The following is a 27647-nucleotide window of genomic DNA, read 5'->3' as shown; positions in this document are numbered from 1 at the left end:
AGTGGGTGGGTTCCCCTGATCTCCCAGGCTGGGAGCAGATTTGTTTTCTATGAGCTGCTTCTGGTGTTAGCCCCCAGAAGCTAATGGGAGTCTCCGTTGCTCACTTACAATGTAGCTCTGGGGCTAATGCCCCAAAACTCGCACAGTTCCAGGATGTATGGGATCTTTCCTTTGCCCCACATATTGTACTGACTCTGGCTATGATGCTGCTAGAACAGTGGCATTCTGAGTTCTGTGGGAACAGGGGAGGGAAGGGAGCAAATCGGCTTCCCTGCTCAAAGGCCAGTGGCTCAGACCTCCGTGAGCGCTCCAGGCTGAAGTAAAAGGCAGTGGGTGCCTACGGAATGCCCTCGAAGCTAAAACTATGAGTGGTGTAGCGTGTGGCAATTACTTCCCACCTTGGAGTGGTAAGATGGGGGATCACAACTGGAAACTGGCGGTGCTGCAGGGCTGGCTGCAGCAGTGTCTCTGTCTGCTCTCCTCTTGTTCCACGAAGTCTTTTTGGTGTGTGTGTGTGTGTTCTGTCAGTCAGACCCCTGGACATTCTTCCTTTGCTCTTTTCATATGTAAGAGCAGCTTAAGCTAGTGCAGCTATACCCTATTCAGCCATCTTGCATCCATTATCTCATTTCTTGACCATTATTGAGAGTCTCTATCAGACTATTTCTCCTTTGAGGAAATTTTTTTTTCTTCTTGTTGCTTTAAAGATTCTCTTTTTTGTGTTCGTATATCCTTTCATCAAGATGCACCTGTGGATTTACTTTTATTTTTGGGGATTCCATGCATATGGATTCATGTCTTTGAATGGTTTTGGAAAATTTGCTGTCTTTATTTGCATCTTTCTTTACTTTCTTATGGGATTCAAATTGTATATATGTTAGATTTGTAGATGTATCCTTTATATACCTATTACTTTTATTCACTTCCCATTCTTTTTTTTTTCTATATGCCTCATCCTGGACAGCTTTAAAAAATGAACTTTTTTCCATTTTACTAATTTCTTTTCATCTTTTAAGACTATTGTGTTCTTCAGTTTGGATATTACTAATTTTTGAATTTCCATTTAGCTCTGGTATTTTTTAAGATTTATTTATTTGAAAGGCAGAGTTACAGAGAGGCAGAAAGAGAGGGAAGGGGGGGAATCTTCCATCTGCTGGTCCACTCCCCAGCTGAACCGATCCAGAGCCAGGGTCCAGGAGCTTCCTCCAGGTCTCCCATGCAGGTGCAGGGGATCAAGGACTTGGGTTATCTTCCACTGCTTTCCCAGGCCACAGCAGAGAGCTGGATCAGAAATGGAGTAGCTGAGACTCGAACCAGCACCCATACGGGATGCCGGCACTGCAGGCGGTTGCTTTACCTGCTAAGCCAAAGTGCTGGCCCCTGGCATATTGTATTTTTTAAAATTATTCATCCACATGGAAGTCAGAGTCATACAGAGAGAGGAGAGGCAGAGAGAGAGGTCCTCCATCAGCTGGTTCACTCCCCAGCTGGCTCCAACAGCCAGAGCTGCACCTATCCAGAGCTGGGAGCCTCCTCTGGGTCTCCCACATGGGTGCAGGAGCCCAAGGACTTGGGCCATCTTCCACTGCTTTCCCAGACCATTAGCAGGGATCTGGATCGGAAGTGGAGCAGCTGGGACTCAAACTGGTGCCCATATGGGATGCCAGCCCTGCAGGCGGCGGCCTCATCCGCTATACCACAGCATGTTCTGCCAAGGCATGCTATTTTTATAGCATCAAGTTCCTTGCTTGGTTTTTATCTAAATGAGAATATTAAGAATATTTGTATTATAGCTATGCCTTTCTGCTATTCTTGTGATTCTCCTATCTATTGTTTATCCTGTATATCTTTGATTTTGTCATGTCTCTTTGTGTGCCTGGTTCTCTTTTCATATGTGTTGGTCATTGCATTTTTAATAAACATTTTTAATTGGAACATTTAGATTTACAGAAAAACTCCAAAGGCTGTAGAGCGTTCCTATATATACTATGACCATTTTTCCTTTGTTATTGACATATTAAGTCAATTTGGTATATTTATCATAATCAAGAGGTGATATCAACTGATTATTAACAAATACCATATTTTATTTATATTTCTTTAGTTTTTACTGAATGTCCTTTTCCTTTTCCAGGCTCCCACTCAAGATGACATTTAGCTGTCATGAGTCCTTAAGCCATGCTTGACTGACAGTTTCCCAGTCCTGCCTTCTTTTTGATCACATTGACAATTTTGAGGAATACTGGTAAGGCATTTTGTAGAATGTCCCTCAATTGGGATTCAATTCATCTGGGTTATGATATCCTTTGGTTTACAAGTATTTGTTTGATTTTGAGGTTAGACATGATCATCAAAGGGCTATCCTATGAATGAAAATGAATCCATCAAGATAATTGGTGCAGATTTCCTGGCAGATTGAATAGAGGGGACTGATTGTCAGGAGCTATCTACCTGGGGCTGAATAGCTTATTGGATCATCTTAAATGATACAGAGCTTTCTTAAAATGGAACCTTAGGTCTTCAGTGAAGGCCTGTCTTTAGGCAATGGGATAAATGGTAGTTTCACCTGAATATTTAAAATAGTTATGAATATTTGAAAAACAACCCATAAAAGTATCAGAGGACTGGAAGAAAGGGCACAAAATAGTATTTCAATGATAATCATTTTGTGTTATGCATGCTGATAATGTCATGTTTGTTCAGTTGGAAGGTTCATTTTGGAAGAAATCTATGGGAAAATCTGAGCACATTTCAGCAATAGTGATGTTTTGGTCAAAGCTAGAACCATAACTAACTGGAAGATAGTCTCTAATTTTTGGAAAGCCAGTAGGCTGTGTATCAAATATGCAGATGATAATGATTCTCTTTTGGTTCAGGCTTGCATTCTCCAACTTATTTTTGAAATAGGACCTTTTCCTGTATTATTTAGAATGACCATTTTCAAAGCACTCAGGCAACATTAGGGTCTTTTAAACTTCAGCCTCTTTAAGGAAGTTAAGTACCCAAGAGGGAAAAAGCAAACTCCCTGCTATACTTTCAAAATTAATTATATTTAAAAAGGAATAAATACCTCACAGTCATATGAATGCCAGAGACAAGGGCTTTCTGAGGTTACACATGAAGGCAACTTGTAGTTAAAGGGAAAGGGAGATCCCATAAAAAGGAGAATGGGATATGGCATTGAAATTGGGTAGCTGAGGGAAAAAGGAGAAACTAGAAATGAATGAGGGTGAATTGATAGCAGGAATTTCCCATGTCAGAAAGGAAGCATAGAAATGGGGAGGTGATTACAGGCTAGTTTCTCAGAAAAGGAGTTTCTCATAAAGGGGATAATGGCATATGAAATTGGCGAGGGGAATTGAAAAGGAAGAAAGAAGCAATAGGGTATCAACAAAGCACCAAGTTAAAATGTAGGAAAACAAGAAATGCCAAACTGAAGAGCAAACTACTGTTCAACTGTGATGGGATCACCTAGGGTCCCTCAAACATCTTACTGCTGTGCCTCAGCTCATTGTGACCCTCAGGAAGAACTGTGACCCTTCCATGACACAGTCAGCGTCCTGTGGTGTCTCTGATTCTTTTTCATTATGCAGGTTGTGACTTAAAACTTCTCTCTTCCATGAACATGTTCTAATTTATCAAGGATAACAAATGCTAGGTAAATGATGGCTCCTATAAAAAGTATGGTAGACTTTTAAGTAATAGTTACTGCAGTAAAAGCAGATACAGATTTTTTTAAAATGCAAATTGTAGCCTTTGAACATGGAAGGGAATTCAAAGATGCTGTGTGCCAATAGAGCATTTGCTAGTTGAGTTCCTAATTGCGAGCTGCTGGAATTTGGGTGTTTCTGAGGCGTTTGTGAATTCTGGAGCTTTATTGTTATCAAAAGATACTTGGTATTGGGAATGGTTGTGCTCTAACTGTTCAATGAAGCTTTGTTTCCCTATGATGTTGTTATATATGTCTTGTTTTCTGAACCATCAACTTTTGCTCAACCGTGTTTATGAGACTTTTTTATAAACATAATTGTACTAGCCGCCTTCATTTTTATAGCACTTTATATTTGGACAATCACTTTCTTACATTTTATCTCATTTGATCCTCAGTATAATTCAGAGAAGTATGCTTGGCCCTGACTGTTTCTTATTTACTGATGCAGAAATGTAGGCTCGGAAAGGTTCAGTGACCAATGTCATAGAGCTGGTGCATGGCTGAGATTGGATTATACCTGGGGGTCTCCTGACAGCTAGGTCTATACTTTCTGTCACACCATACTTCCGTTTTTACAGTTCTTGCTATTTTGTTTCCTCATTATTACATTTGTTTCCTCTTGTCTTCTTTATCTTCTCTATATTGCTAAGACAAAACTAATCGTTAGGGATATTTTGTTCAAAGAACATGGGAATCCCTTGTGAGGTGAGGTTGTTAAAGTTCAGCACTGAATTTATGGCTAGATAGGATTGCAAAATTACACTATTCATATGTGTTTATATCCAAATTTTGGATCCCTGGTATCTGCCCTCTCCTTTTCCCTCCCTTCTCCTTGCTGTGGGGTCTCTGTGTATGTATGTGTAAATGAAGAGATAGACAAAGACTGATAAGACTGATCATTTTAGGTGATTAGAAAACCTTGAATTCCATCTCTATGAGAGTCAAATGACTTACAAATTTTTAGCTACCACTCTGACCTCAGAATCAGACCTTAAGGCATCCTGGTCTGGCTGAAAAGCCCATGAGAGGATTTCAGGCACGGAAAGCCAAGACACTGTGGCAAAAAGTGTCCTACATGAAGGACCTGGGTGGGTGAGATCCCAGTAGAAAGAAGTGATCATCAAAGGAGGTACCTTTCTCTGAAGGGAGGAGAGAACTTCTACTTTGCTTATGGCCCTCTCTAAATACTGACAGTTTGTGGATTCAAAAGGCTTCCATAGCCTGGGCAGCTCATGTCAAGAGCCTCAGGTGGTCATTGGTCATTGACATCATACATAAAAGTATGTATGACATCAATTGTTGTTAATTGTTAAATTAACAACAAGAATCACTGTGCACTAACTTCCCATGCAGGACTTCTGTCCTTAATGAGTTAAGTCATGAGAGTGAACTGTGGTACTTGCTCTCAAACTGTGTGTGTGTGTGTGTGTGTGTGTGTGTGTAAATTTTTGAAATCTTTACTTAGTATGGAGTTGGTCTTCTGTGTACAAAGTTAAAATATTAATGGAGAACGGGACTGGGAAGGGGAGAGGGAGGAAGAGGAGGGGTGGGAGTGTGGATGATAGGGTGGGTATGGTGGGAAGAATCACTATATTCCTAAAGTTGTATTTATGAAATTTGTATTCATTAAATAAAAGGTTTCTTGGGGAAAATATTAGCTTCTATATGTTAAATGCTTACTATATATCAAACACTGGATCAGACCATCATATGTAAACAACAGCAATTATATCCTGGTGGCAAGGGTCAATCTTCATAATTGGATTCCTATGAACTTTAGGCAACTCCTTTGAAAAATAGGCTGTAAGCTTTAATATATAATTTCTGTATTTGTTACATTTATTTAAGTAACTGTGCAGTCTGGGGATATTTTTACAGTTATGTCTACTTCCCCATACTATGAGAGGGGTTGGGATTGGGTGGATCAGTCCCCGGATCTGTGGAGCTTGAAGATGACTTCCTTCTCAACTTCAGGATAAATATATCTTCTATAGTTTTCAAAGATGTGGAAGTTGACTCTTTCATTGAATCCCATTGAGTAACTAAGGCCAGGCTGGATGCTACATAAGGTGAAACATCTCCTTGGAAAACCAGGACAAATAAGACCATGGCTATTTGGTAGATCTTATGCTATGGTTTGAGTCCCTCCTCTACCTCCAAAAAAATTCAGGTGTTGGAACTTAATGTCTAATGTAACAGTATAGGGAGGTGGGGCTTTTAAGGCATGATTTAAGGCATGATTAACTGATGAAGTCAGAGCCATAATTGCAGGAGTGAGTCAATTATCTCAAGAGTAGTTTGTTATTAAAGTGAATTTGGGGGGAGATAGGCATTTGACTTAGTGATTAAACCATCTGACTAAGACATCTGTGCCCCACTGAAAGAGGTTATGGTCAAAATGATGGCAGAAATATTGACAATAAAGACAGTTTTGATGAGTTTCAAATGGAAATGAACAACAAGGTATTGCAAACTGGAGAAAAGGTCATCCTTTTATAAGGTTGCAAAGATATTGGCTAAATTGTGTCCATTCCCAAGGGCTTTATAGAGGGGAGAATTTAAGGGCAATGAACTGGGAAGAAATTTGTAAGCAAACTAGTAGAGGAAGTATGCAGCTACCTCTAACCATATATAATAAGGTCTCAGTGGAAAAAAATTATATTTTAAAAGATTTGTTTGCCTCTTTCTCTTTCAAATAAACAAAGACAGAGAAGTCTTCTATCTGCTGGTTCATGCCCCAAATGGCCACTAACAGCCAGAGCTGGGTCAATATGAAGCCAAGCATTTCTTCTAGGTCTCACATATGGGTGCAGATGCCCAAGCACTACCCTTGAGCCATCTTCTGCTGCTTTCCCAGGTATATTAGCAGGGAGATGGATCGGAAGTGGAACAGCCAGGACTCAAACCATAGCCTCTATGGGATGCCAGCATTGTAGGTGGCAGCTTTACCTGCTATGCCACAGTGCTGGCCATGGAAAGAAATTATTTAAAAACAAGATTTTTAAGGGAAGCATAACAGAAAGAGTGGGAAATTTTTCAGCTTGGCCATATAAGACCGGAAAGGTGTGTTAAGGAGGGAAAAGCAGTGTGGCCACGTGACCATTTGCAAAGAGAGCTAGGTAATATTTATCAAGACAGTGGAAGAAAGACCTGGAAGGCATTTCTGAGCTGCAACTTATATCACAGGGGCACAGCACGGCCTTGAGGGCAAGGTTTCTAGAGAGTTGCCTCAGGATTCCGCTGCCAGCATCCTGGCACAGGGCTACCCAGTCACACCCAGGATGGCTCATGTGAAGCCAGAAATAGCTTGTACCCACTCTGTGGATGGTACAGATACGGGATATACATGTACACAATTTAGGATAGTGGGGCTAGAGGTACCTGCAAGCCACTTACCCTCCCCATGTGTAATACTATCCTCCTACTTGTCAATCAAAATGCCCCATTTTCCCAGATAGTATGTGCTCCATCTGGGTGGACTATGGGGGAAAGACACCATGAAAATAGGGAAATTAAGCTCTCCATGGGATTTTTGAGGTATCATTAAACTCCCAGGTGGCTTTATGCTTGTAGAAACACTCCACTCTGACCTCATAAAAAGAGGCCAACAACTGGGGGCAGCTCTGCTGCTGGAGACTGTGACTGGAGGAGGTGCCGGGGTGCTTGCTCTCTTCCCCTCCCCCACCCACTTGCTCTCTTGAGCCCATTGCCCACTCATGATGGCTGTTTCTCTGTGTGGGGCAACCTATATGCACGTGTGTGTGTTTGATTTCTCACCATTTAAAGAAAACTATCACTTTGGACACCTTATACACGCCTGTACTTAGAATGCTTCTGTAGGTACAAGGCAAGAGGCTGGAATAAAAATAACAATATACTCTTCCACTTTGGTATAAGCCATAAACCTTGGTGGCATCCGTGTTATGCTGACTCTCTAAATATGCAGATTGCCTAAGTTGTGGGAGCCATGGGTACCTCCACCTAGATTTAAATGAATGTTGTGGACAGCATGATGGCCTAGGCAGAAAGTTGATGCAGGAGCAGAGCCATCACAGATGACCCTTTAGGTCAATGCCTAGTACAGCCCTGGGAATGTGGCTACTTCAGAGACACCAGAACTATACAGTGCTTCTAGCATGGAAGAGCTCCAAGTACAAGTCTCCAATGTGTGAGAACTGTGGGTGTGGTCTTTACCTATTAAAGCTGCACAGTGGGGTTGTCTGAAACCCTAGGTCCAGCTCCCTCCCCAGCATTCCCAGGAGATGGTACACGGAATTAAGGGATCACTCTCTAGATATAAGACACGAGGTTGTGTTCCCTGTTGGGTTTTGGACTTACTAGGGAGAAGTTCTTCAGCCCCTTTTGCCTATTCTGCTTTTTCAGAATGGGAATGTCCCATCATTATATTTTGGAAGATTATAACTTGAAAACCTGTTAGTCTCATAGACAGTCTCTTAGAGAGGGATCTGTCTCAGGATAAACTATGATTTGAGAGTATCACTAAGTTCTGATTTATATGAGACTCTGAATTTTGGACTTTTGATGCTGAGATGAGTTAAGACTTTTGGGATTACTTAGATAGGATTAATCTAGTTTGCATTGTGAAAAGAACACCAATTTTTTTGGGGGGGCATAGGCAGAATGCTAAAAAGCATGTGACTTTACCATAAGTTAATTTCCAATGCAACATTGTTGGGAGACGATGCCTAATAAGAAATGATTATGTCAGAAGGGGTCTGCTGTTGTTAATGGATTAATGTCATTATCATAGGAGTGGGCTACTTGATCTTGAGAGTAGGTTCATTGTAAAAGTGAACCACAGTTCTCTTGTGGTCTCAGTCTCTTGGCTCTCTGCTTTCTGTCATGTGATGATATAGCACTAAGGCCCTCAATAGATGTGGGCTACTAGATCTTGGATTTCCTAACCTCCAGAACTATGACATAAATTTATTTTTCTTTATAAATTACTTAGTCTGGGGCTGGCGCTGTGGTGTAGCAGGGATGTAGTGCACACATCCCATATGGGCACTGGTTCGTTTCCTGATCCAGCTCTCTGCTACTGCCTGGGAAAGCAGTAGAAGATGACCTAAGTCCTTGGGCCCCTGCACCTACGTGGGAGACCTGGAAGAAGCTCCTGGCTCCTGGCTTCAGATTGGTGCAGCTCCGGCCATTGCAGCAATTTTGGGAGTGAACCAGCAAATGGAAGACCTCTCTGTCTCTCTGCCTCTGCCTCTTTGTAACTCTGCCTTTCAAATAAATCTTTAAAAAAATTACTCAGTCCATGGTATTTTGTTATAGCAACACACAACAGACTCTGAGTCCTGATTATAGCAGAGAATAATAGTGAAGGGGAAGTAAAGCAGGCATATTTTTCTTCTAGAAAGTTAGATGTTCAGATATCATTAGGGAAATTGGACATGGTAGATGGTATGAAGACAATTTCCAAATTTAGAAGATCTAGGATTCCTTCCTAGCCACAGGAAAAGTATGCTTAGAATGAGACAATGCAAAAATGGTATCCCTAACTTTTTTCAGAAAGGATTTATTTATTTAGCAGAGTGACAGAGGGAGAGAGACATCTGTATGCTGGTTCACTCCCCAAATGACCACAGAAGCCAGGCATGGGCCAAGCTGAAGCTAGGAACTCTGGTCTCCCATGTGGGTAGCAGGGGCCCAAGCACTTGAGCCATCTTTTACTGCTTTCCCAAACACATGAGCAGGGAGCTGCATTGCAAGCAGTGTAGCTGGAACTTGAACTGGCACTCTGATATGGGATGCCAGTGTCTCAAGTGGTAGTTTAACTCACTGTACCACAGTGCCGACTCCTAAGAATTTTGGGTGGCATCATTGGAATGATCTATAGCCTCTCAGTATGACCGCTTTTGGGAGATATGCCAATTCTGCTTGTTGAAAATTAGTATCAGAATATCATGACCATACTTTGCTCATCCTTACTCCAAGCCCTTATTTGTCTTTATATTCCTGTTTGACTTCATTCTGTTTCTCATTCCTTCCCTTTATATCAATAATCACTTTTAGTGTGACTTTCTCAAAGTGAAAATTAACTGGTGCAGGCATCCCATATAGCCGCCAGTTCAAGTCTTGGCTGCTCCACTTCCGATCCAGCTCTCTGCCATGGCCTGGGAAAACAGTAGAAGATGGCCCAAGTCCTTGGACCCCTGCACCTATGTGGGAAGACCTAGAAAAAACTGAATTTGGATCAGTGCAGTGCTGGCTGTTGCAGCAATCTGGGGAGCAACAGATGGAAGACCTCTCTCTCTGCCTCTACTTCTCTATAACTCTGCCTTTCAAATAAATCTTTTTTTTTTAAAGAAAATCAACTGAACAATAAAACTAATATATTAAGTTTGTCTTTCAGTCAGCTGTTTGAATGTAGGGTAGTGCTTTTTTACATGTTAGGTCTTCAATTCTTATGTTTACCAATGTATTCCAGATAAGTATCCATTTTGTTAAAGGCAGTAATGATTGGCATCTCTATCAATACTTAATTAATTAAAAGCCCCATTATTTTAAAATTTTTCCCCTGAATATATATCAGTATCAGTTTGAATAGGATATAGCATATACTGAATGTATGTTTTTGGTGATGCAATTAGATGGGTATGCTGTAGCCTCTGTGTTGGCAGTCATTCAGATACAGCATTGCAAATTTCAAGGTAACCAAGGACCATTTTACATGTTTAATTGTTTCTATTATTCATATGTTTAGAAATTTATACACTTAACAAAATGTTATAAGCTAGGAAACATTAAGAACATTATGTTAAGATTTAACATGTGAATAAAGACATGAAAAAATAATGCAATATACCTTAAGATGCTTTTTACTAGATTCATAAATTGCACTCAATTGATCAAAATTCTTGTTCTGTGTACTAAATGTCTTTTGTAAAGCAGATTAATGTTACAAAGAGGAAATAGAATATTAATTGTAACCACTTTTGCTGCTTATTGGGAATGAAGACCACAGGCACAATAAATTATGTCAGAAAGAAAAACTGGTGAATGAAATACTAAAGCCTTGTTTCTTAGGTCGTCACTTAGAAAAAAAGCAACCGAATTGTAAAGTAAGTTTTTTCTTTAAACACAAAATGCGAGAGCTCAAAAAATCAGTTGTTGCATATTTTTGATTCTGTTAACATTTAGGAAGATTTTAATTTTCCTTTGTATAAACAATCCATCCTCAAATTAAACAGTATACTGTTTAGCTGTTTATGGGTTGACATTATGCTAATATTACTTAAATTGATTATAATTCCTTATTAAATAATTGGAATTATACATATATTTTAAATAATTTAATGTTAAAATACATATTATATTGATCTAAATACAGTGATTTCTTAACCTAAATTATTCTCCTTATTACCACACAGAAACAAGAATATATAATATCCTGAGTTCTTTCTTATATTAAAAAGGATGGAAAATACTTTACTAGAAGAAATTGTGTAAGAAATTAGTCTAATTGTGTTTTACATATTTACTTGGTGGTTGAAACTTTCTCATTAATATGATATTTGCTTCTGATATTGAAGGGGCTTCATTTTCTGAATTTTAATCTTATCTCAAATTTTTTTTAAAGATTGATTTATTTATTTGAAAGTCAGAGTTACACAGAGAGGAGAGGTAGAGAGAGAGAGAGAGAGAGGTCTTCCATCTGATGGTTCACCCCGCAGTTGGATTGGAAATGGAGCAGCCAGGTCTCGAACTGGCACCCATATGGGACGCTGGTGCTTCAAGCCAGGGCGTTAACCCACTGTGCCACAGCGCTGACTCCTCTTATGTCAAATTTTACATCGGGATTTTCTCCTTGCTTTTCAAAATGAGGTGGAGTAGGAGTGAATCCCTCACTCTCTGGACTGAACACACAGATAAGATCTTTTCACTCTGAGAAGGTGAAAACTGAGAGGTAATAGAATTACGAAAGAGTTGGAAAGGGGAATCAGGCAATTATTTCCATCCCTCAGAATGTTGCCTTTAGTGGTCCTTCTTGAGTCTTAAATGCCCATCAACGGTAGACTGGATAAAGAAATTATGGGATATGTACTCTTTAGAATACTATACCGCAGTAAGAAACAACGAAATCCAGTCATTTGCAACAAAATGGAGGAATCTGGAACACATCATGCTGAGTGAAATAAGCCAGTCCCAAAGGGACAAATACCATATGTTCTCCCTGATCGGTGACAACTGACTGAACACCAAAAAGGAAACCTGTTGAAGTGGAATGGACACTATGGGAAACGGTGACTTGATCAGCATAGCCCTGACTGTTAATGAACAACTTAATACATTATCCCTCTTAGTAGTTTTTTTTGTCTGTTCTACTTAATATGACTGGTTTAATTCTGTAATTAATACACAGTTATTCTTAAGTGTTGAAATTTAACTGAAATGTGATCCCTGTTAAACATAAGAGTAGGAATAAGAGAGGGAAGAGATATATAATTTGGGACATGCTCAAGCTGACTTGCCCCAAATGGTAGAGTTAGAAACATACCAGGGGACTCCAATTTAATCCCATCAAGGTGGCATGTACCAATGCCATCTCACTAGTCCAAGTGATCAATTTCAGTTCACAATTGATCATAATGAAAGGACTAAGAGTCAAAGGGAGCACATAAGCAAGTCTAGTACCTGCTAACACTAACCGATAGAATAAATAAAGGGGAGAGTGATCCAACATGGGAAGTGAGATACTCAGCAGACTCATAGAATGGCAGATGTCCTAAATAGCACTCTGGCCTCAGAATCAGCCCTAAAGGCATTCGGATCTGGCTGAAAAGCCCATGAGAGTATTTCAGGCATGGAAAGCCAAGACACTCTGGCAAAAGATCTCTGTGAGTGAGATCTCAGTGGAAAGAACAGGTCTTCAAAGAAGGAGGTACCTTTCTCTGAAGGGAGGAGAGAACCTCCACTTTGACTATGACCTTGTCTAAACAAGATAAGAATCGGAGAACTCAGAAGGCTTCCATAGCCTTGGAAACTCATGACTGGAGCATAGGGAGATTACTGATGCCATAGACAGGAGTGTCAATTTGTAAAGTCAACAACAGGAGTCACTGTGCACTTACTCCTCATGTAGGATCTCTGTCCTTAATGTGCTGTGCATTGAGATTTAATGCTATAACGAGTACTCAAACAATATATTTCACTGTTGAAATCTTTACTTAATGCATACTAAACTGATCCTCTGTAAAAAAAAAAAAAAAAAAAAAAAAAAAAAAAAAAAAAAAAAGAAACTATCAACTCCCAACTTGACTCTCACTGGGATTAAACATGACAATAGGTCTGATCTGATGTCATCATCATTAAAAAAAAATCATCTATTATTTTTCACTTTATGTTTCTGTGTGGGAGCAAACTGTTGAAATCCTTACTCAATGTATACTAAGCTGATCTTCTGTATATCAAGATAATCGAAAGTGAATCTTGATGTGAATGGAAGGGGAGAGGGAGTGGGAAAGGGGAGGGTTGTGGGTGGGAGGGACGGTATGGGGGGGAAGCCATAGTAATCCATTATTCGTACTTTGGAAACGTATATTCATTAAATAAAAGTTAAAAAAAAAAAGTTCATTTTAGGATAAATGGAAGGCAAACTTTCACTCAGCAGGTAGCAAACTTCGGGGTCTCATTACTCCCATAAGTGAATGAGTCAGGAAATAATCTAAGATGAGACTTAGATAAACAGTTCAGTGACCAATCAAGAATAAATGAGGAATACCTACATGTTTCTTACAACTAATTTGTAGCCCCAAAATAGTTGATTTCATTACATCATGCGTATTCAGCCATTTACACTTATCCTAATTATCAGTTTGGATAAATTTTTACCATTTTATTTTAAGCTATTTGTTTTTCTATACATCTCATTTTCTCCTTTTCTTGTTTTTTTTTATGATTATGTAGAATTTTACTCTTTATTGCAGAACAATATTAGAATGGGTTTCCTTTCTTGGTGTAGTTTGCTTTCTCTGTACAGTTTCATAGTTTAACTTCCAAACTGATTTTTTTTTACTTTCATTTCAGAATCATTTTAAAGTTACAAAGCAAAAAGTGTAAAGTAGGGCAAATATACCCCACACCCAAGTTCTGTTGTTAATACCTTATATGATATATTTGTCAATCTATTTTGCTTTGAGTTTTTAAAAACAATTCTTCTGTATCTCATCTACTTGTCTAGTTCTGTATTGGCAAATCATATTAAAAATTTTACCATGTATACATAGCAAATTCTAAAAATAATTTTTGTTCTCAAATTCCCACCAAGCAATACAAAGATCTCCCCACATTTGAACTCCCATAACCCACTCCCAACTTATATACTATTGTCTAGGATTTGAGTTATTTTTAAATCTCTGTAATTATTGTCTTTGCTTATTTAGATGTACTCAGATTTATTATTTATCCATTTCTTTTTGTGATCTGTTTTTCACTTTCAACAGTTTTTTTCTTTTAAAAACAATTAAGGGGTATCATGTGATGTCTTGATACATAAACATATTGTGCAATGTTCAATTCAGGGTCAACATAACTATTTCCTCAAACATTTGTCACCTCTCTTTTTAAAAAAACATTCAAAAGGCTCTCTTCAAGCTTTTTAAAAATATATACAATACCTTATTATAATCATCCTACTGTGCAATACAGTACCAGAATTTCTTCCTCATAACCGTAAGTTAGTACCCATTAATCAACCTTTCTCTCTCCATCCCTATTCCATACTCCTCCTGGCCTCTAATAAATGCCATTCTACTCTCAACTTCTTCCCCCCCCCTTTTTTTTAGTAAATATAAATTTACAAAGTATAGTTTATGGATTACAATGGCTTCCCTACCCCCCCCCCATAACTTCTCTCCCACTCGCACCCCTCCCATCTCCCACTCCCTCTCCCATTCCATTCACATCAAGATTCATTTTCAATTATCTTTATATATAGAAGATCGATTTAGTGTATATTAAGTAAAGATTTCATCAGTTTGCACCAAAACAGAAACACAAAGTGTAAAATACTGTTTCAGTACTGGTTATAGCATTACTACTCTCAACTTCTATAAGATCAATTTTTTTTTAGATTCTACATATGAGTGAGGTTATGTGGTACTTGTCTTTCCTTGCCTTGCTTATTTAACATAATGACCTCTATGTTGTCACAAGTGGTAAGATTTCATTACTTTTATGGCTGAATATTCCATGTGTATATTACCAAATTTTCCTTGTTTATGTAGTAGGTGGACACTTTCATTACTTCCACTTCTTGGGTTGTATGAATACTGCTGCCATAAACATGGGAATGCAAATATCTCCTCAAAAGACTGATTTCATTTACATTGAATATATAACAGATAATGGAATTGTTGGATCATATGATAATTCTATTTTTAATTTCTTTATTTTTTGAAAACTGAGTGGACAGTGAGAGAGACAGAAAAGTCTTCCTTTACCATTGGTTCACCCTCCAATGGCTGCTGCGGCTGGTGCACCGCGCTGATCCGAAGCCAGGAGCCAGGTGCTTCTCCTGGTCTCCCATGGGGTGCAGGGCCCAAGCACTTGGGCCATCCTCCACTGCACTCCCAGGCCACAGCAGAGAGCTGGACAGGAAGAGTGGCAACTGGGACAGAATCCGGCACCCCAACCGGGACTAGAACCCGGGATGCTGGCGCCGCTGGCGGAGGATTAGCCTATTGAGCCGCGGCACCGGGTGTCTATTTTTAATTTCTTGAGGATTGCCCATACTTGTTTCCACAATGGCTATACTAATTTTCATTTTCAACAGTATACAAAGGTTTCTTTTTATCAATATCGTTCCCAGATCTTGTTATCATTTATTTTTTTTCTTCTAATAACCATTCTGACTAGAGTGAGGTTATATCTCACTGTAGTTTTGACTTTCCTCTGATAATTGTTAAAGATTTCTTCATGTACTTTTTGGTTATTTGCATGTCTTCCTTTGAAAAAATGTCTATTCAAATCTATTTTTCATTTGGATTATTTGTTATTATGCTATAGAGTTGAGTTTCTATACATTGTGATTATGAATATGGGCCTGTTATCTGTATAGTTTGCAATTATTTTCTTCCACTCCGTAGATTGTCATTTCACTCCTTTGATTGCTTTGCTGTATCTATTTTTGCTTTTATTTCCTATGCTTGGGATCTCATCTGTAAAATACTTGCCTATTCCAATATCCTGAAGCATTTCCCATAGGATTTCTTCTAATAGTTTTAGGCTTACATTTACTTCTTTAATCCATTTTAAGTTGGTGAAATAGGTCTAGTAACATTCTTCTGCATATGGATATCCAATTTTTGGAGCAGCTTTTAATTGAAAAGACTGTCCTTTCTCCAATGCATGTTCTTAGCACTTTTGTCAAAGATCAGTTCTTGTATATATGTGGGTTTGCTTCTAGGTATTCTATCCAGTGTGCTTTCTATCTTCTGTTATTTTATTTTTCCTTGTTAGTGTTTCAGTGTAAGGAACTCCTTATATTCTGTAGGACAGGTTTAGTGATAAATTCTCTGCTTTTGTCTGTCTGTAAATGTCTTTATCTTCTCTTCATATCTAAAGGACAGCTTTGCTGGGTTCAGAATTCTTGGTTGGCAAGGTCTTTGCTTCAGTTGTGTTAAAGTCTGATCCCACTCTCTTCTGTCCTCTGAAGTTTTTGCTGACAAGTCCGTAATCTGGGGAATTCAGATACTCATGTGTTACTTTTTCCTTTCTTGAAGCTTTGTGAATATTTATCTTTATCCATGGAGAGCTTAAGTATAATGTGTCTTATGTAGACTTGGTTGAATTGATCTACCTGGTAACCTCTGATATTCTGGTACCTGGATAACTCTGTGCTTCTCTGTATTTGGGAAGTTTTCTGTTATTGTCTCTTTTGAATATGCTTTCTGCCCTTTTATCCTTCTCTAGTATGTCTTGAAACCCAATAACTTGGTTATTCATTCTTTTGTTTATTTTTAAGGGGGAGAGTAAGATGGAGAGGGAGAGAGAATGAGAGAGATCTTCCACCTGCTGGTTCATTCCCTAAATGGTCACGATAGCTATGGGCTGCTACAGGTCAAAGCTAGGAGCCTGGAATTCCATCCAGTTTTCCCACAAGGGTGGCAAGAACCCAAGTGGTTAGGCCTTCTTCTGCTACTTTCTCAGATACATTAGCAGGAAGCTGGATGGGAAGCAGAGCAGCTAGTACTTCAACCAGAACTATGATGTGGGGTGCTGACGTTAAGAGCAGCAGTTAGCTCACTATGCCACAATGCCAGCCCCCTAATTGTTCTTTTAATGCTGTCCCAAAGTTCCTACAACCTTTCTTCATTGTCTTTCATTTTTTTTCTTTTATCTCATCATATATTTTCTTTTTTTTTAACTTTTATTTAATGAATATAAATTTCCAAAGTACGATTTATGGATTACAATGGCTTCCCCCCCATACCGTCCCTCCCACCCACAACCCTCCCCTTTCCCACTCCCTCTCCCCTTCCATTCACATCAAGATTCATTTTCGATTATCTTAATATACAGAAGATCAGCTTAGTATACATTAAGTACCAACTTAGTATATACTAAGTAAAGATTCCAACAGACTGCACCTACAAAGACACACAAAGTATAGAGTACTGTTTGGATAGTAGTTTTACCATTAATTTGCATAGTACAACACATTAAGGAGAGAGGTCCCACATGGGGAACAGGTGCCCATGTGTTTTTATATGTGGTGAGAACACATAAGATCTATTCTCTTGGCAATTTTCATGTGTACAATACAGTATTGTTAATTATTGTCACTATGCTGTATATTATATTTCTGAGAACTTATCTTATAATTGAACACCTGTAACTTTTTATTTAATGAATATAAATTTCCAACATTTTTCCCATCTAGCCTCTACAACCACTGTTGTACTCTGTTTCTAGGAGTTACATATTTATAGATTTCATATATAAATCAACCATTTAGTATTTGTCTTTTTGAGTTTGGCTTATTTTACTTAGTATAATACCCTACAGTTTGGTCCATATTGTGAATGGATAAATAATGCTATTTTTATGGCTGAATTATTTATATATATACACATATACATACTAAATATATATGTATATATATGTAGTGCTTATTCTTTATTAATTTATCAATGGACACTTATCACTTCAGTTATCACTTCCATTACATTGTTTCCATGATGCCACAGTGAAGGTGGGAGTGTGAATGTCTTCACAATCTTGATTTCAATTGTTTTCATTACATACCCAGAAGTGGGACTGCTGGATCATATGATAGTTCTGTTTTAAATTGTTTGAGGAATATTCATACTGAGTTCCATAATGACTATACCAGTTTACACTCCTAACAAAAGTGCACAAAGGTTCCAATTTCTCTATATCCTTGACAGAATTCATTATCTTTTGTCTTTTGGTAATATTCATCTTAAGAGTTGTGAGCTGATACCAATACCTCTTTGTAGTTTTGATTTGCACTTCCCTGTTCATTAGTGTTGTTGAATGCCATTTGATGTACCTTTTGGCATTTGCATGTATTCTTTGGAAAAATTTCTATTCAGGTTCCTTGCCTGCTTTAAATTAGATTGTTTCTTTATTGTTGCATATATGGGTTTCTGATATATTTTGGACAGCAATCCTTTACCAGATAAATAATTTGCATTTTTTTCTCCCATTTCAAAGACTGCCTTTTTCATTTTGATGATTCTTTCTTTTAATGTGGAAATGCTTTGTTTAAAAATAATTTGTTTTTGTTACTATAATGAGAACAGATTTCATTTAGCTCATAGATACAATTCTAAAAATACAATACTTCCCTATGTCTCTCCCTCTTTCCCTCCCCCCTTCCTTCCTTTCTTCCTTCCTCTCCCTCTTTCCTTCCTTCTCTCCTTAAAGATTTATTTTATTTAAAAGGCATAATTACAGGGAGGGAGGGCGAGGCAGAGTTATCTTCCATCTGATGATTCACTCACCACATTGTGAGGAGTCAGACCGGTTAATAGGCAGTGAGATTGGTCCTGGTGGAACTTGAGGGTGCAAAATGCTTGCTTCCCCCAAAAGCTATCTTTAATTTTTTAAAGATTTTATTTGAAAGAGTTACAAGGAAGTAGGGAGCCTTTTAGCCGCTGGTTCACTCCCCAAGTGGCCACAATAGCTGGAGCTGAGCTGATCTGAAGGTAGGAGCCAGGAGCTTCATTTGGGTCTCCTATGTGGGTGGCAGGGGCCCAAGGACTTGGACCATTCTCTGCTGCTTTCCCAGGCACATTAGCAGGGAGCTGGATCAGAAGTAGAGCAGGTGGGACTCATACTGGTGCTGATATGGGATGCTGGTGCTGCAGGCTAGGGCTTTAACCTACTGTGTTGTAGCGCTGGCCTCCAGAAGTTATCATTAACATGATCAAAAGTGCCTGCCCCACTCCTTAGGAGCTTCCAACCTTATGAGAATAGCAAGGGTGTGGTGATTCCATCCTTCTGAGGTCACAGTTGACTGTGAGAACAAGTTTCCTATTCCACCCATTGGATGGCATTTTTGTTTCATCATGAGCAAGCCAGACAAGGCAATTCAGACAGATCAGATCTTTTGATGGATTTTGTCCTTACCTTGTTAATGAATGTCAAGCTGATCGTCAATTATATTTCCTTCCTCAAAATTGTGCTTAAAAACCACACTACCACCAGCCCCTTCGGGTTTTGCCTCTCTTGGAGTCCCCTTCCAGGCCACTCTGGCTGGAGGTTTCTGACTTAAATAAATCTTGCTTTACTCTCTGCCTTGTCCACTTGGAAATTCTTCTTCTATGCAAGACAAAGAACCAAGGCATTCTTTTCTCTGCCACCTTTTCATTTGTAACAAAATGGCTATGATGACTGGGGCTAGGACAGGAGAAAAACAGGAGATAGGAACTCCATCCAGGTCTCCCATGTGGCTAGTGGGGACCCAAGCCTTTGAGCCATCTTCTGCTGCTTTCTCAGGCACATTAGCAGAGAGCTGGGTTGGAAGTAGAACATCCAGGATTCAAAACGATGCCCATGTGGGCTTAACCCACTGAACCACAGTGCTGATCCCTGTGAAGAGGCTTTTAAATTTGATGTAGTCCAACTTATTTTGCTTTTGTTGCCTGTGCTTTTGGTGTCATATCCAAAAAGTCATTGTGAAGACCAGTGTCAAGTAACTTTCTCCTGTATTTTCTTCTGAGGGTTTTATGATTTCATTTTAAATTTGTGTAGCACATTCTAAGTTGATTTTGTGTATGGTTTAAGATAGGAACCTAATTACTTTGCATGTGGTTGTCTAGTTTTTCTTATACTATTTATTGAATATAATATCCTTTCCTCATTGTTTATTCTTGGCACCCTTGTTAAGGGTGAGTATATGCATGGGTTTATTTAATTTCATTGGCTGGACTCTGTGGTCTGGAGGTCTAGGCTCTGTTTTGCTGTGCAACTTCCCCTGGTTAGGTGGGGCTGCAGAATGTGATTCCTGGCCACATGATAATCCTGAATGGACTCTGAGTCTAAATGAAAACTCAGGCTGTGCTCCACATTTGGGTGGGACTATAGGCTGGGCTCTGTGGTTGGGGTAGATTTACTGGCTGGGCTTCCCACCTGATTGGGGCACCTTTTATTTTGCATGGACTGACAGACTGCTGACTAGGGAATCAGCCAGACAGAACAGATGTCCTTGCTCTCTGGCCACTTGGGTCAACTTTATGTTGAGCAGCTGCCTGGGCTCTCTGGATGAAATTTCTAGCACAGGTGCAGCTCCACTGCCAAGATCTAACAACTGGTCATTGTGAACCCCGCCTGCCTTCTTTCTTACTAGCTGATCCCAGGTGGTCTAGCCCTGACACTGCACAATGTTCCCCATGAGATGAGATAGTAGTGGGCATCCTTGGAAGTGTCTTGGAATACTGGGGTAACTATCTAGTCCACTTTGGACTTTGTTTTCTCTGCTATAGAAATCATCAGTACAGAGAATCCTCCTTGGGCACTGTATGGTATGGTGGAAGGATCAAGCACTCAGTGTGTTACAGGTGAAACAGTGCCTGGGCACAGTTGCTAGTAGGGTTTTCTGTGAGGAAAACTAGAGCCCAAGGCCTCCTATTTCATCATCTTGTTGATGTATTTCTTACTATTCTTGTAACTCATTCAAAATTCTGGAGTAATTTGCTTGCTTCCAGAACATTTACAATTTTTATTTATTTGTACTGAGGATCTTTAAGTGGTAAACAAAGTTTTTTATTTATTTTGGCATTTTGCTTTTGCTTTATTTTTTTTTTGGTGGGGGAGGAATTGAAATATTTATTTTGGTATATAAGTTCTCAAAATTTCTGTATTGCTTTTTCATAATATACATTTTCTTGAACTTTTTGAAGATTGCTCATGATAGCATTCTTAAAAGATTGATTTATTTATTTGAAAGTCAGAGTTACACAGAGTGAGGAAAGGCAGAGAGAGAGAGAGGCCTTCCATCTGCTGGTTCACTCCCCAATTGGCTGCAGTGGCCGGAGCTGCACCGATCGGAAGCCAGGAGCTTCTTCCTGGTCTCCTATGTGGGTGCAGGGACCCAAGCACTTGGGCCATCTTCTACTGCTTTTCCAAACCACAGTAGAGAGCTGGATTGGAAGTGGAGCTGCCAGGTCTCGAACTGGCGCCCATATGGGATGCTGGCTCTTCAGGCCAGGGCATTAACCCACCACGCCACAGTGCCAGCCCCTAAAAGATAGTTTTGATACCTATATATTTCTAGTTTCGTATATTTTCATCAGCACTTTAAATATATTGCTTTTTTTTTTTCATGAGTTTTTTATTGTGGAGAATCCTATTATCAGTTCAGATGTCTTTTGTAAATTATTCATCAGTTTTCTGTGGCTGCATTTAACATCCTTTCTCGTTTTTATTTTATAGTGTCATACTACAGTGTGTCTAAGTGTGTTTGATATACATTATCCATCCCAAATCAAATAAATGTCTTCTATTAATTTTAGAATCATCTCAGGCATTATCTCTTTGAATATTGCCTCCACCATTTTCTTAAGTTTTGCTTCCCAGAACTTCAATTAAACATAGATTAAACTTTCCTATCATATCCTCTGCTCTTAATTTCTATTTAATGTTTTCCATTTTTTTGTCTTTTATTCTGGGTGTTAGGTCTGTTTAATCTTCTCTGCAGCTTTGTCTAATGTTTAACTCATCGACTGAGTTTTTAATTTTAATCACACTTTTAGTCCTACATATTCTAGTTTGTTTCTTTTCAAATCTACCTGTTTTTATCCTGTATGTAAAATTTTAATATCTGAAGTCATCAAGAGTAAGTTTCCTCTTGTTGTTTCCATGCTGATTCTAAGTATGGGTTTGCTCTGGTTGAATTTATTTTGCATGAATTCCGAGGATCTGTGCTTAATGATGCTTCCCTCTAAAGGGGTTTTGTGTGTTTGCTTCTTCCAGGTGCAAAGAGTTGTTACCAACTTGAGACCTCTTTAATTTAACTTCTTGTTTTGTAGTTTCTTGGGAATGGTATAAATACAAACCCCAGACATAACTGAGGGCAGGTCTATTGCTACCAATCTCAGGAGAGATCATTTATCCACACCTGGACTTATAGAAGAGCAGGGCGTTTTTTTCTCATGGGCTTCCTTTGCCATCAGGCAGATATTTTTCTCTTGTTCACTAAGGGTGGGTTCTCCCTCAGGGCTCTAGCAGGGGATTCAATTCTGATGTCCTACTTGCTGTTGCTCTGGCCCAAGGCATATGTTATCTAGGGCATATGCTAATTCTTCAAATACGAGTTTCTGAATATGCATAGCCTGCCTCTGAGCCAACTTTATTTTTGTTTGCATTTGCTCACCACTATGGCTTCAGGTTTCTCTGTCTCTCTTGAACATGCACTTTCTATTTCTGTCACTGTTCTCCCAGTCTTTAAGGTTTTACATTATTTCCTTTCATCTCAACCTTGCATTTAAAATTGTGTTTTTATTGTAGCTTCTCTACAATGTAGGTGGTTTGAAGAAAGACATTTTAGGTTATCCATTCTGCCATAATGATAGAAGTGGAATCTGCTCTTGTATTAGCTATTCGATAAATAAAGACATGATGTCAGAGAAGATGAGACATTTTCTTCTGAAATGGTCTTTAGAGCTCTGTACCAGAATCCTGAGATGGATTTCCATAGAGTGGAAAGTCCTTTTCTTTTTTCCAATGTTTTTGTCCATGGAATTGCACACACTTTGTGGTGTGTGTATTGCCTTCAATGCTGTGGACTTACTAAAGAATGTTGTGAATGATTTAAAAATATCAATCAGAGTACGAAATTCTTTGTAGTAGAATAAATACTGGTGGAAAAATCCTATTTGTAATTTTAAATTATTCATTTTAAATATTTTTATTCTTTATATTTTTACTTTTTGACTTAGTTCTACAAGAAAAAAGTTCCAAGTAAATGTAAGTTTCTAGCAGAAACCAGAAATACCTCCTGAGAAATCATAGCTAACTAGAAAATACTGTATCAAATTTTCAGCCATGATGAAAACGGGGCAGGATTCCTCTAGAAAGCTTGAGCTGTACTTGGTAGCAGGTGCTGTGCTGCATAATTTTTTTGGGGGGAGGGGGGCTTGATTTTGATATCTCTTTGCTTTTGAGGTTTCAGGACATTTTTCTTTCCTCTATAAAACCTGTGAGAAAAAATAATGTCACCCCTGACTGATATTTATTTTAAGCTGGCATGGCACTCACAGGTAGACCTGGGTATTCTATAGAACATAAAAATATTTTTCAGAACATTAACATCAGACAACATCACTCTATGATGAAGATAAAGCAAGACAAAATAAGATCACTATGTATGAGCAATCACATCTGAATGCAGACAAAAGCAAGAAAATTTTCCAAATCACAAAAATGATCAAGTGTTCCCCTTATCCTGGTGATATGAATGACTTTTAGTTCATAAGCAATTGCAGTTTTATCCTTGCTGTGTCCCTGTGCCTCCTATATAAAAATTATCAGTACCCAATCAGAATTATTGCTATTTACTGAGCAAACCTGATCCAGAGCAAAACTATACTTAGCTAAACTCTTTCCAGAAGTCCAAATCCTGTCACAAACTCCTTTTGTGAAGAGTCAGAGGGGTTAGTAGGCAGTTAGGTTGGTCCCTGTGGAAATGAGGAAAGGGGAAATCTCTTTGAGATGGTGCAAAATGATTGTTTCATCCTAAAAGTTATCTTTAGCAAGATCAAGGTGCCAAATCCTATTATATGTTTCTCCCCAAAAGCTTCCTTTAGCAAGACAAAAGTACTATCCCACCCTTCTGTTGTTTTATCCTGAGCAGGCTAGACAAGGCAAACAAGATTACAAATCTGGCCTTTAGATGGATTTTGTCCCCACCTTCTGATTGTTAGCTGCTGTTTTGTTTTTTTTTTCCCAAAATTGTACTTAAAAACATAGGAAGTTTCTGACTTAAATCTTGCTTTTCTCTCTGCCTAGCGTGGAAATTCTTCTTTCATGTGAGACAAGAACTGAGGTCACTTTCAGTGAACCCCTCCCCATGCACACTCCTCCATAGTTTGTTGTATCCTCATTGCAAATAATCAACAAATTAAATTTGTTCAACTGTAGATATTTTTCTGGTAGTCTTTGACTAGGGGGCATTGACTTCTGTGTGACATAGAATTGTGCATTTCTGCCAAATAGGACATATGTGGCTTAGACATTTTATCAAAATTTCTTTTTTTTTAACTTTTATTTAATGAATATAAATTTCCAAAGTACGATTTATGGATTACAATGGCTTCCCCCCCATAACGTCCCTCCCACCCACAACCCTCCCCTTTCCCACTCCCTCTCCCCTTCCATTCACATCAAGATTCATTTTCGATTCTCTTAATATACAGAAGATCAGTTTAGTATATATTAAGTAAAGATTTCAACAGTTTGCTCCCACTGGTTTTAATGGGACTGGATTTGAAAATTCCCTGACATACTGTCAGAAATGGTGGACACAGTGATGGGAATGTGCTGGTACCCTATTGGCAGGAAAGAAAGAAAAGGGGGAAAGGGTTGGACTTGGGTACTTTGCGGAGACTGAATTGATATCACTCTTAGCTTATATTCATTCTTTCGTTTTTCCTTAGTATTATAGCAATACTCATAATGGCTTAATTAATGTAGGCAGGCAGATAGTATAAAATAGATTAGATTTGTGAGCTGGAAGACCACACCTTCACCATGCCCTGTGTGATCTTACCGGTGAATGCAAGGGTTCTTGTCTTCGCAAGAAAGAATTCAGGCGTGAGACAGAGTAGTGGAAAGTAAACTAGCAAGGTTTATTAGGGAAGGGGCATCCGTAAGAACAGATGGGCACCTCTCCAGATAGAACCTGAGAGAGAGTGCCCAATCGCTCAGAATGGGGGAGAGCGGGGTTACATGGTTGAGTGGAGTACACTTGGGCAGGCCAGGTGGGTGACTCAGCAGCAAGGCAGAGGGCTGAGCACGCAGTCTGGTTGAGGCCAGGGGTTTTTAAGGAGATGGGTCTTGGTCTTCTCACATCTCCTCCTGAAACAAAAGACTTTATGGATGCAAATACTAAAAACTCCTATCTGAGTTTTTGCCCTGAAGTTATCAGACAGGGGGAGCCTGGCTGGCTGCTGGGTTAGAGGAAGGATGGGCAGGACCCCCTGGAGGATCAGGATCTGGAGCAGGATATCTGAAATGCAGATATCAGGCAGAAGGGGCAGAGACCCCCACCTGGCAGGTTATCGGGTAGAAGGGGCAGGGCAGGGCACAAATACTGGGCTGCCCCTGAAACGTTATTGGGATGACTTTGAGATGCATATGCTGGACCTAAATGTCTCCTTAGGCCTTTGTCACACACATAAGCTCATATCTGACTTCCTACCTAACAGTCTCATTCCCCTACCTGACCCCATCTGTATGCCCACCTACCAATCAGGGTATGTGACCATGCCCCTTTGGAAGTGGATAAAAGGCCTGAAACACAGTGGGCTGAGCCCTTTTTTCCCATTATGGACCTTTGTTGCCCTTGTTGTCCTGTGCTTTTGGGTCCGCCTGTGCTCTCTGGCCTTTGCTTCGCTGCCCTGATAAGCTGGTAGCAGCTGCTCATTACCAAATGCTTGGTGCACGTGGCACCTGGTCTGCTTTCTGCTTGGTACAGATTCCAACTTAATTTCTAGATTTCCCTTTCTCTTTTAGATAGTCCTCACTCTCCTATGCATTTCTCTCACTGAATAAAAAGCTTAATAATTTACTATGCTGTCTGGTCTATTTGAGCCAGTATTCAGAATTCTTCTCTGAAGTCATGGCAAGAATCCACACATCTTATTAATTTCAGAAATATTAGTAAGCAAATCAGTATCATTATGACTTTTACCCATGTTTGCCTAGGTCCTTTTCCAAAGAACTAGGACCCTCACATTAGAACTATATATATATATATAAATTTAAAAAAATTTAATAAATTTAAAATATTATAAATAAATATATAATATAATAAAATATAAATAAAAATTTAAAATATTTAATAAAAATATAAATTATATATATAAAATTAGAACTATATATATAAAATCTATATATCTTCCTGTAAAGCAGAAGAGAAATTAGAATTACACATTTGCCTTTTAGATTTCTAGTACCATATCACCTGGGTCAGGTGAAACCCGTTTAATGTAAATGTGAAGTGTAACAAAATATGGGTTTGTGAGCTTTCAGAGGAAGCAGGAAATTTGATGTGCTGAGATAGCAAAAAGGACTGAGGAAGTCTGAGTTTATTTCCCACCCTCAGAGCATTCGGCCTGGATTTGTGAAAATGTTAAGAATGATGAATGAGCTGTAAATAGAAGATTTCTCTGACTGTGAGCCATAAACAACCATAAATGGATTAGACTGAACAGCTGGGAGCAAAATCGTGGGCATTATGCAGGCACACAAAACCGGCTGTGGACTGTAACTAGCATCCCACCCTATTGATTAGCTGTTCCATGGACCATAATAAAACTATCATGGTTAATTGCTAGAAAGAGGCACACACCTAGAAACAGGCAAGTTAAGGTGTCAGCCCTCCAGTTTACTGGTCAAAGGCAGGATAATTTGTGTTTCATTACAACACTTTTTCTGCAGGATCTATAGTGCTCAATCAAATACCCCTCCCCCACCACACAAGCACATACTTTGCTTGAGCGTGGGAACATTTGATTACATTGTGTTGCCTTCTAGCTATGGATCAGTGACTTTTCTAGTCAAGTCCATTCTGATCTGCTAGGGTTCCAAAGGACAAGTCCAGCTTTTTACAGTGCAGCCTAGGTACTACTGCAACAGATTTTTCAATATCAGGCTATAAATTGTATCTACCAGGTCAGCTTGGGATCCTTAATTCTCTATATATTTCTAGTTACACAGAAGCTGTAAGAGGAGCAATCTCATATGCCATTTAGTTATGAAGGGGAGATTAGTTCTCTTCGTTATTGTTATTTATACTCTGGAGAAGGGGACAGGTGTTTGATAAGGGACCGTGCAGTTTTCTCCTGCATTTAAGATGTCCAGCATATTGCATAGAGAATGCTTTGGTTTATGTCACATAATATACCAGGAAGGGTCTAATGAACTACTTGGTTTTGTGTTCTATCCCAGCCATCCTATTTGAAAATGTAATCCATCTCTTAAGGCTTTATTATAAGAGGATACGTGAGAACTATTGGCTACTTCCTTTTTATCCTTTTATCTTAGAGTGAAGTATAGGTGTATGTGATAGGTTCATAGATCATATACATGTCATTGGCAGTGGGGGAAATGGGCTTGTCTTGAATATGGAACATGATGTGAAAGGAACTTATTTCTAGTAGCTGTGCATGTCTGTACCTGGCTTCCTGCCATACTCTGGAATATACTTTTCCATCTGCTA

At 39.0% G+C, this 27647-nt stretch overlaps 1 protein-coding gene across 6 annotated transcripts in view; it reads left to right on the top strand.

Moving 5' to 3' along the window:
• Positions 1-27647, top strand: part of LOC149119716 (uncharacterized) — a 367358-nt gene that overhangs the window by 188341 nt on the left and 151370 nt on the right. For 5 of the 6 annotated variants that reach the window (XM_089324683.1, XM_089324684.1, XM_089324685.1 and 2 more), the window contains exon 5: positions 2135-2245. In XM_089324683.1, coding sequence (XP_089180809.1) covers positions 2135-2186 — 52 coding nt within the window. In that variant the 3' untranslated portion in view covers positions 2187-2245. Of the gene's footprint in view, positions 1-2134; positions 2246-8761; positions 8921-27647 lie in introns of those variants that run through there. The other variant, XM_089324688.1, reaches the window with a different exon arrangement.

The sequence above is a fragment of the Oryctolagus cuniculus genome, chromosome X (assembly GCF_051225735.1).
Source record: "Oryctolagus cuniculus isolate XC-2025 breed Fujian yellow rabbit chromosome X, ASM5122573v1, whole genome shotgun sequence".
NCBI classification, from domain to species: Eukaryota; Metazoa; Chordata; class Mammalia; order Lagomorpha; family Leporidae; genus Oryctolagus; species Oryctolagus cuniculus.
The sequence above is the reverse complement of the archived record's forward strand: the minus strand, read 5'-3'. Positions and strand labels throughout refer to the sequence as shown.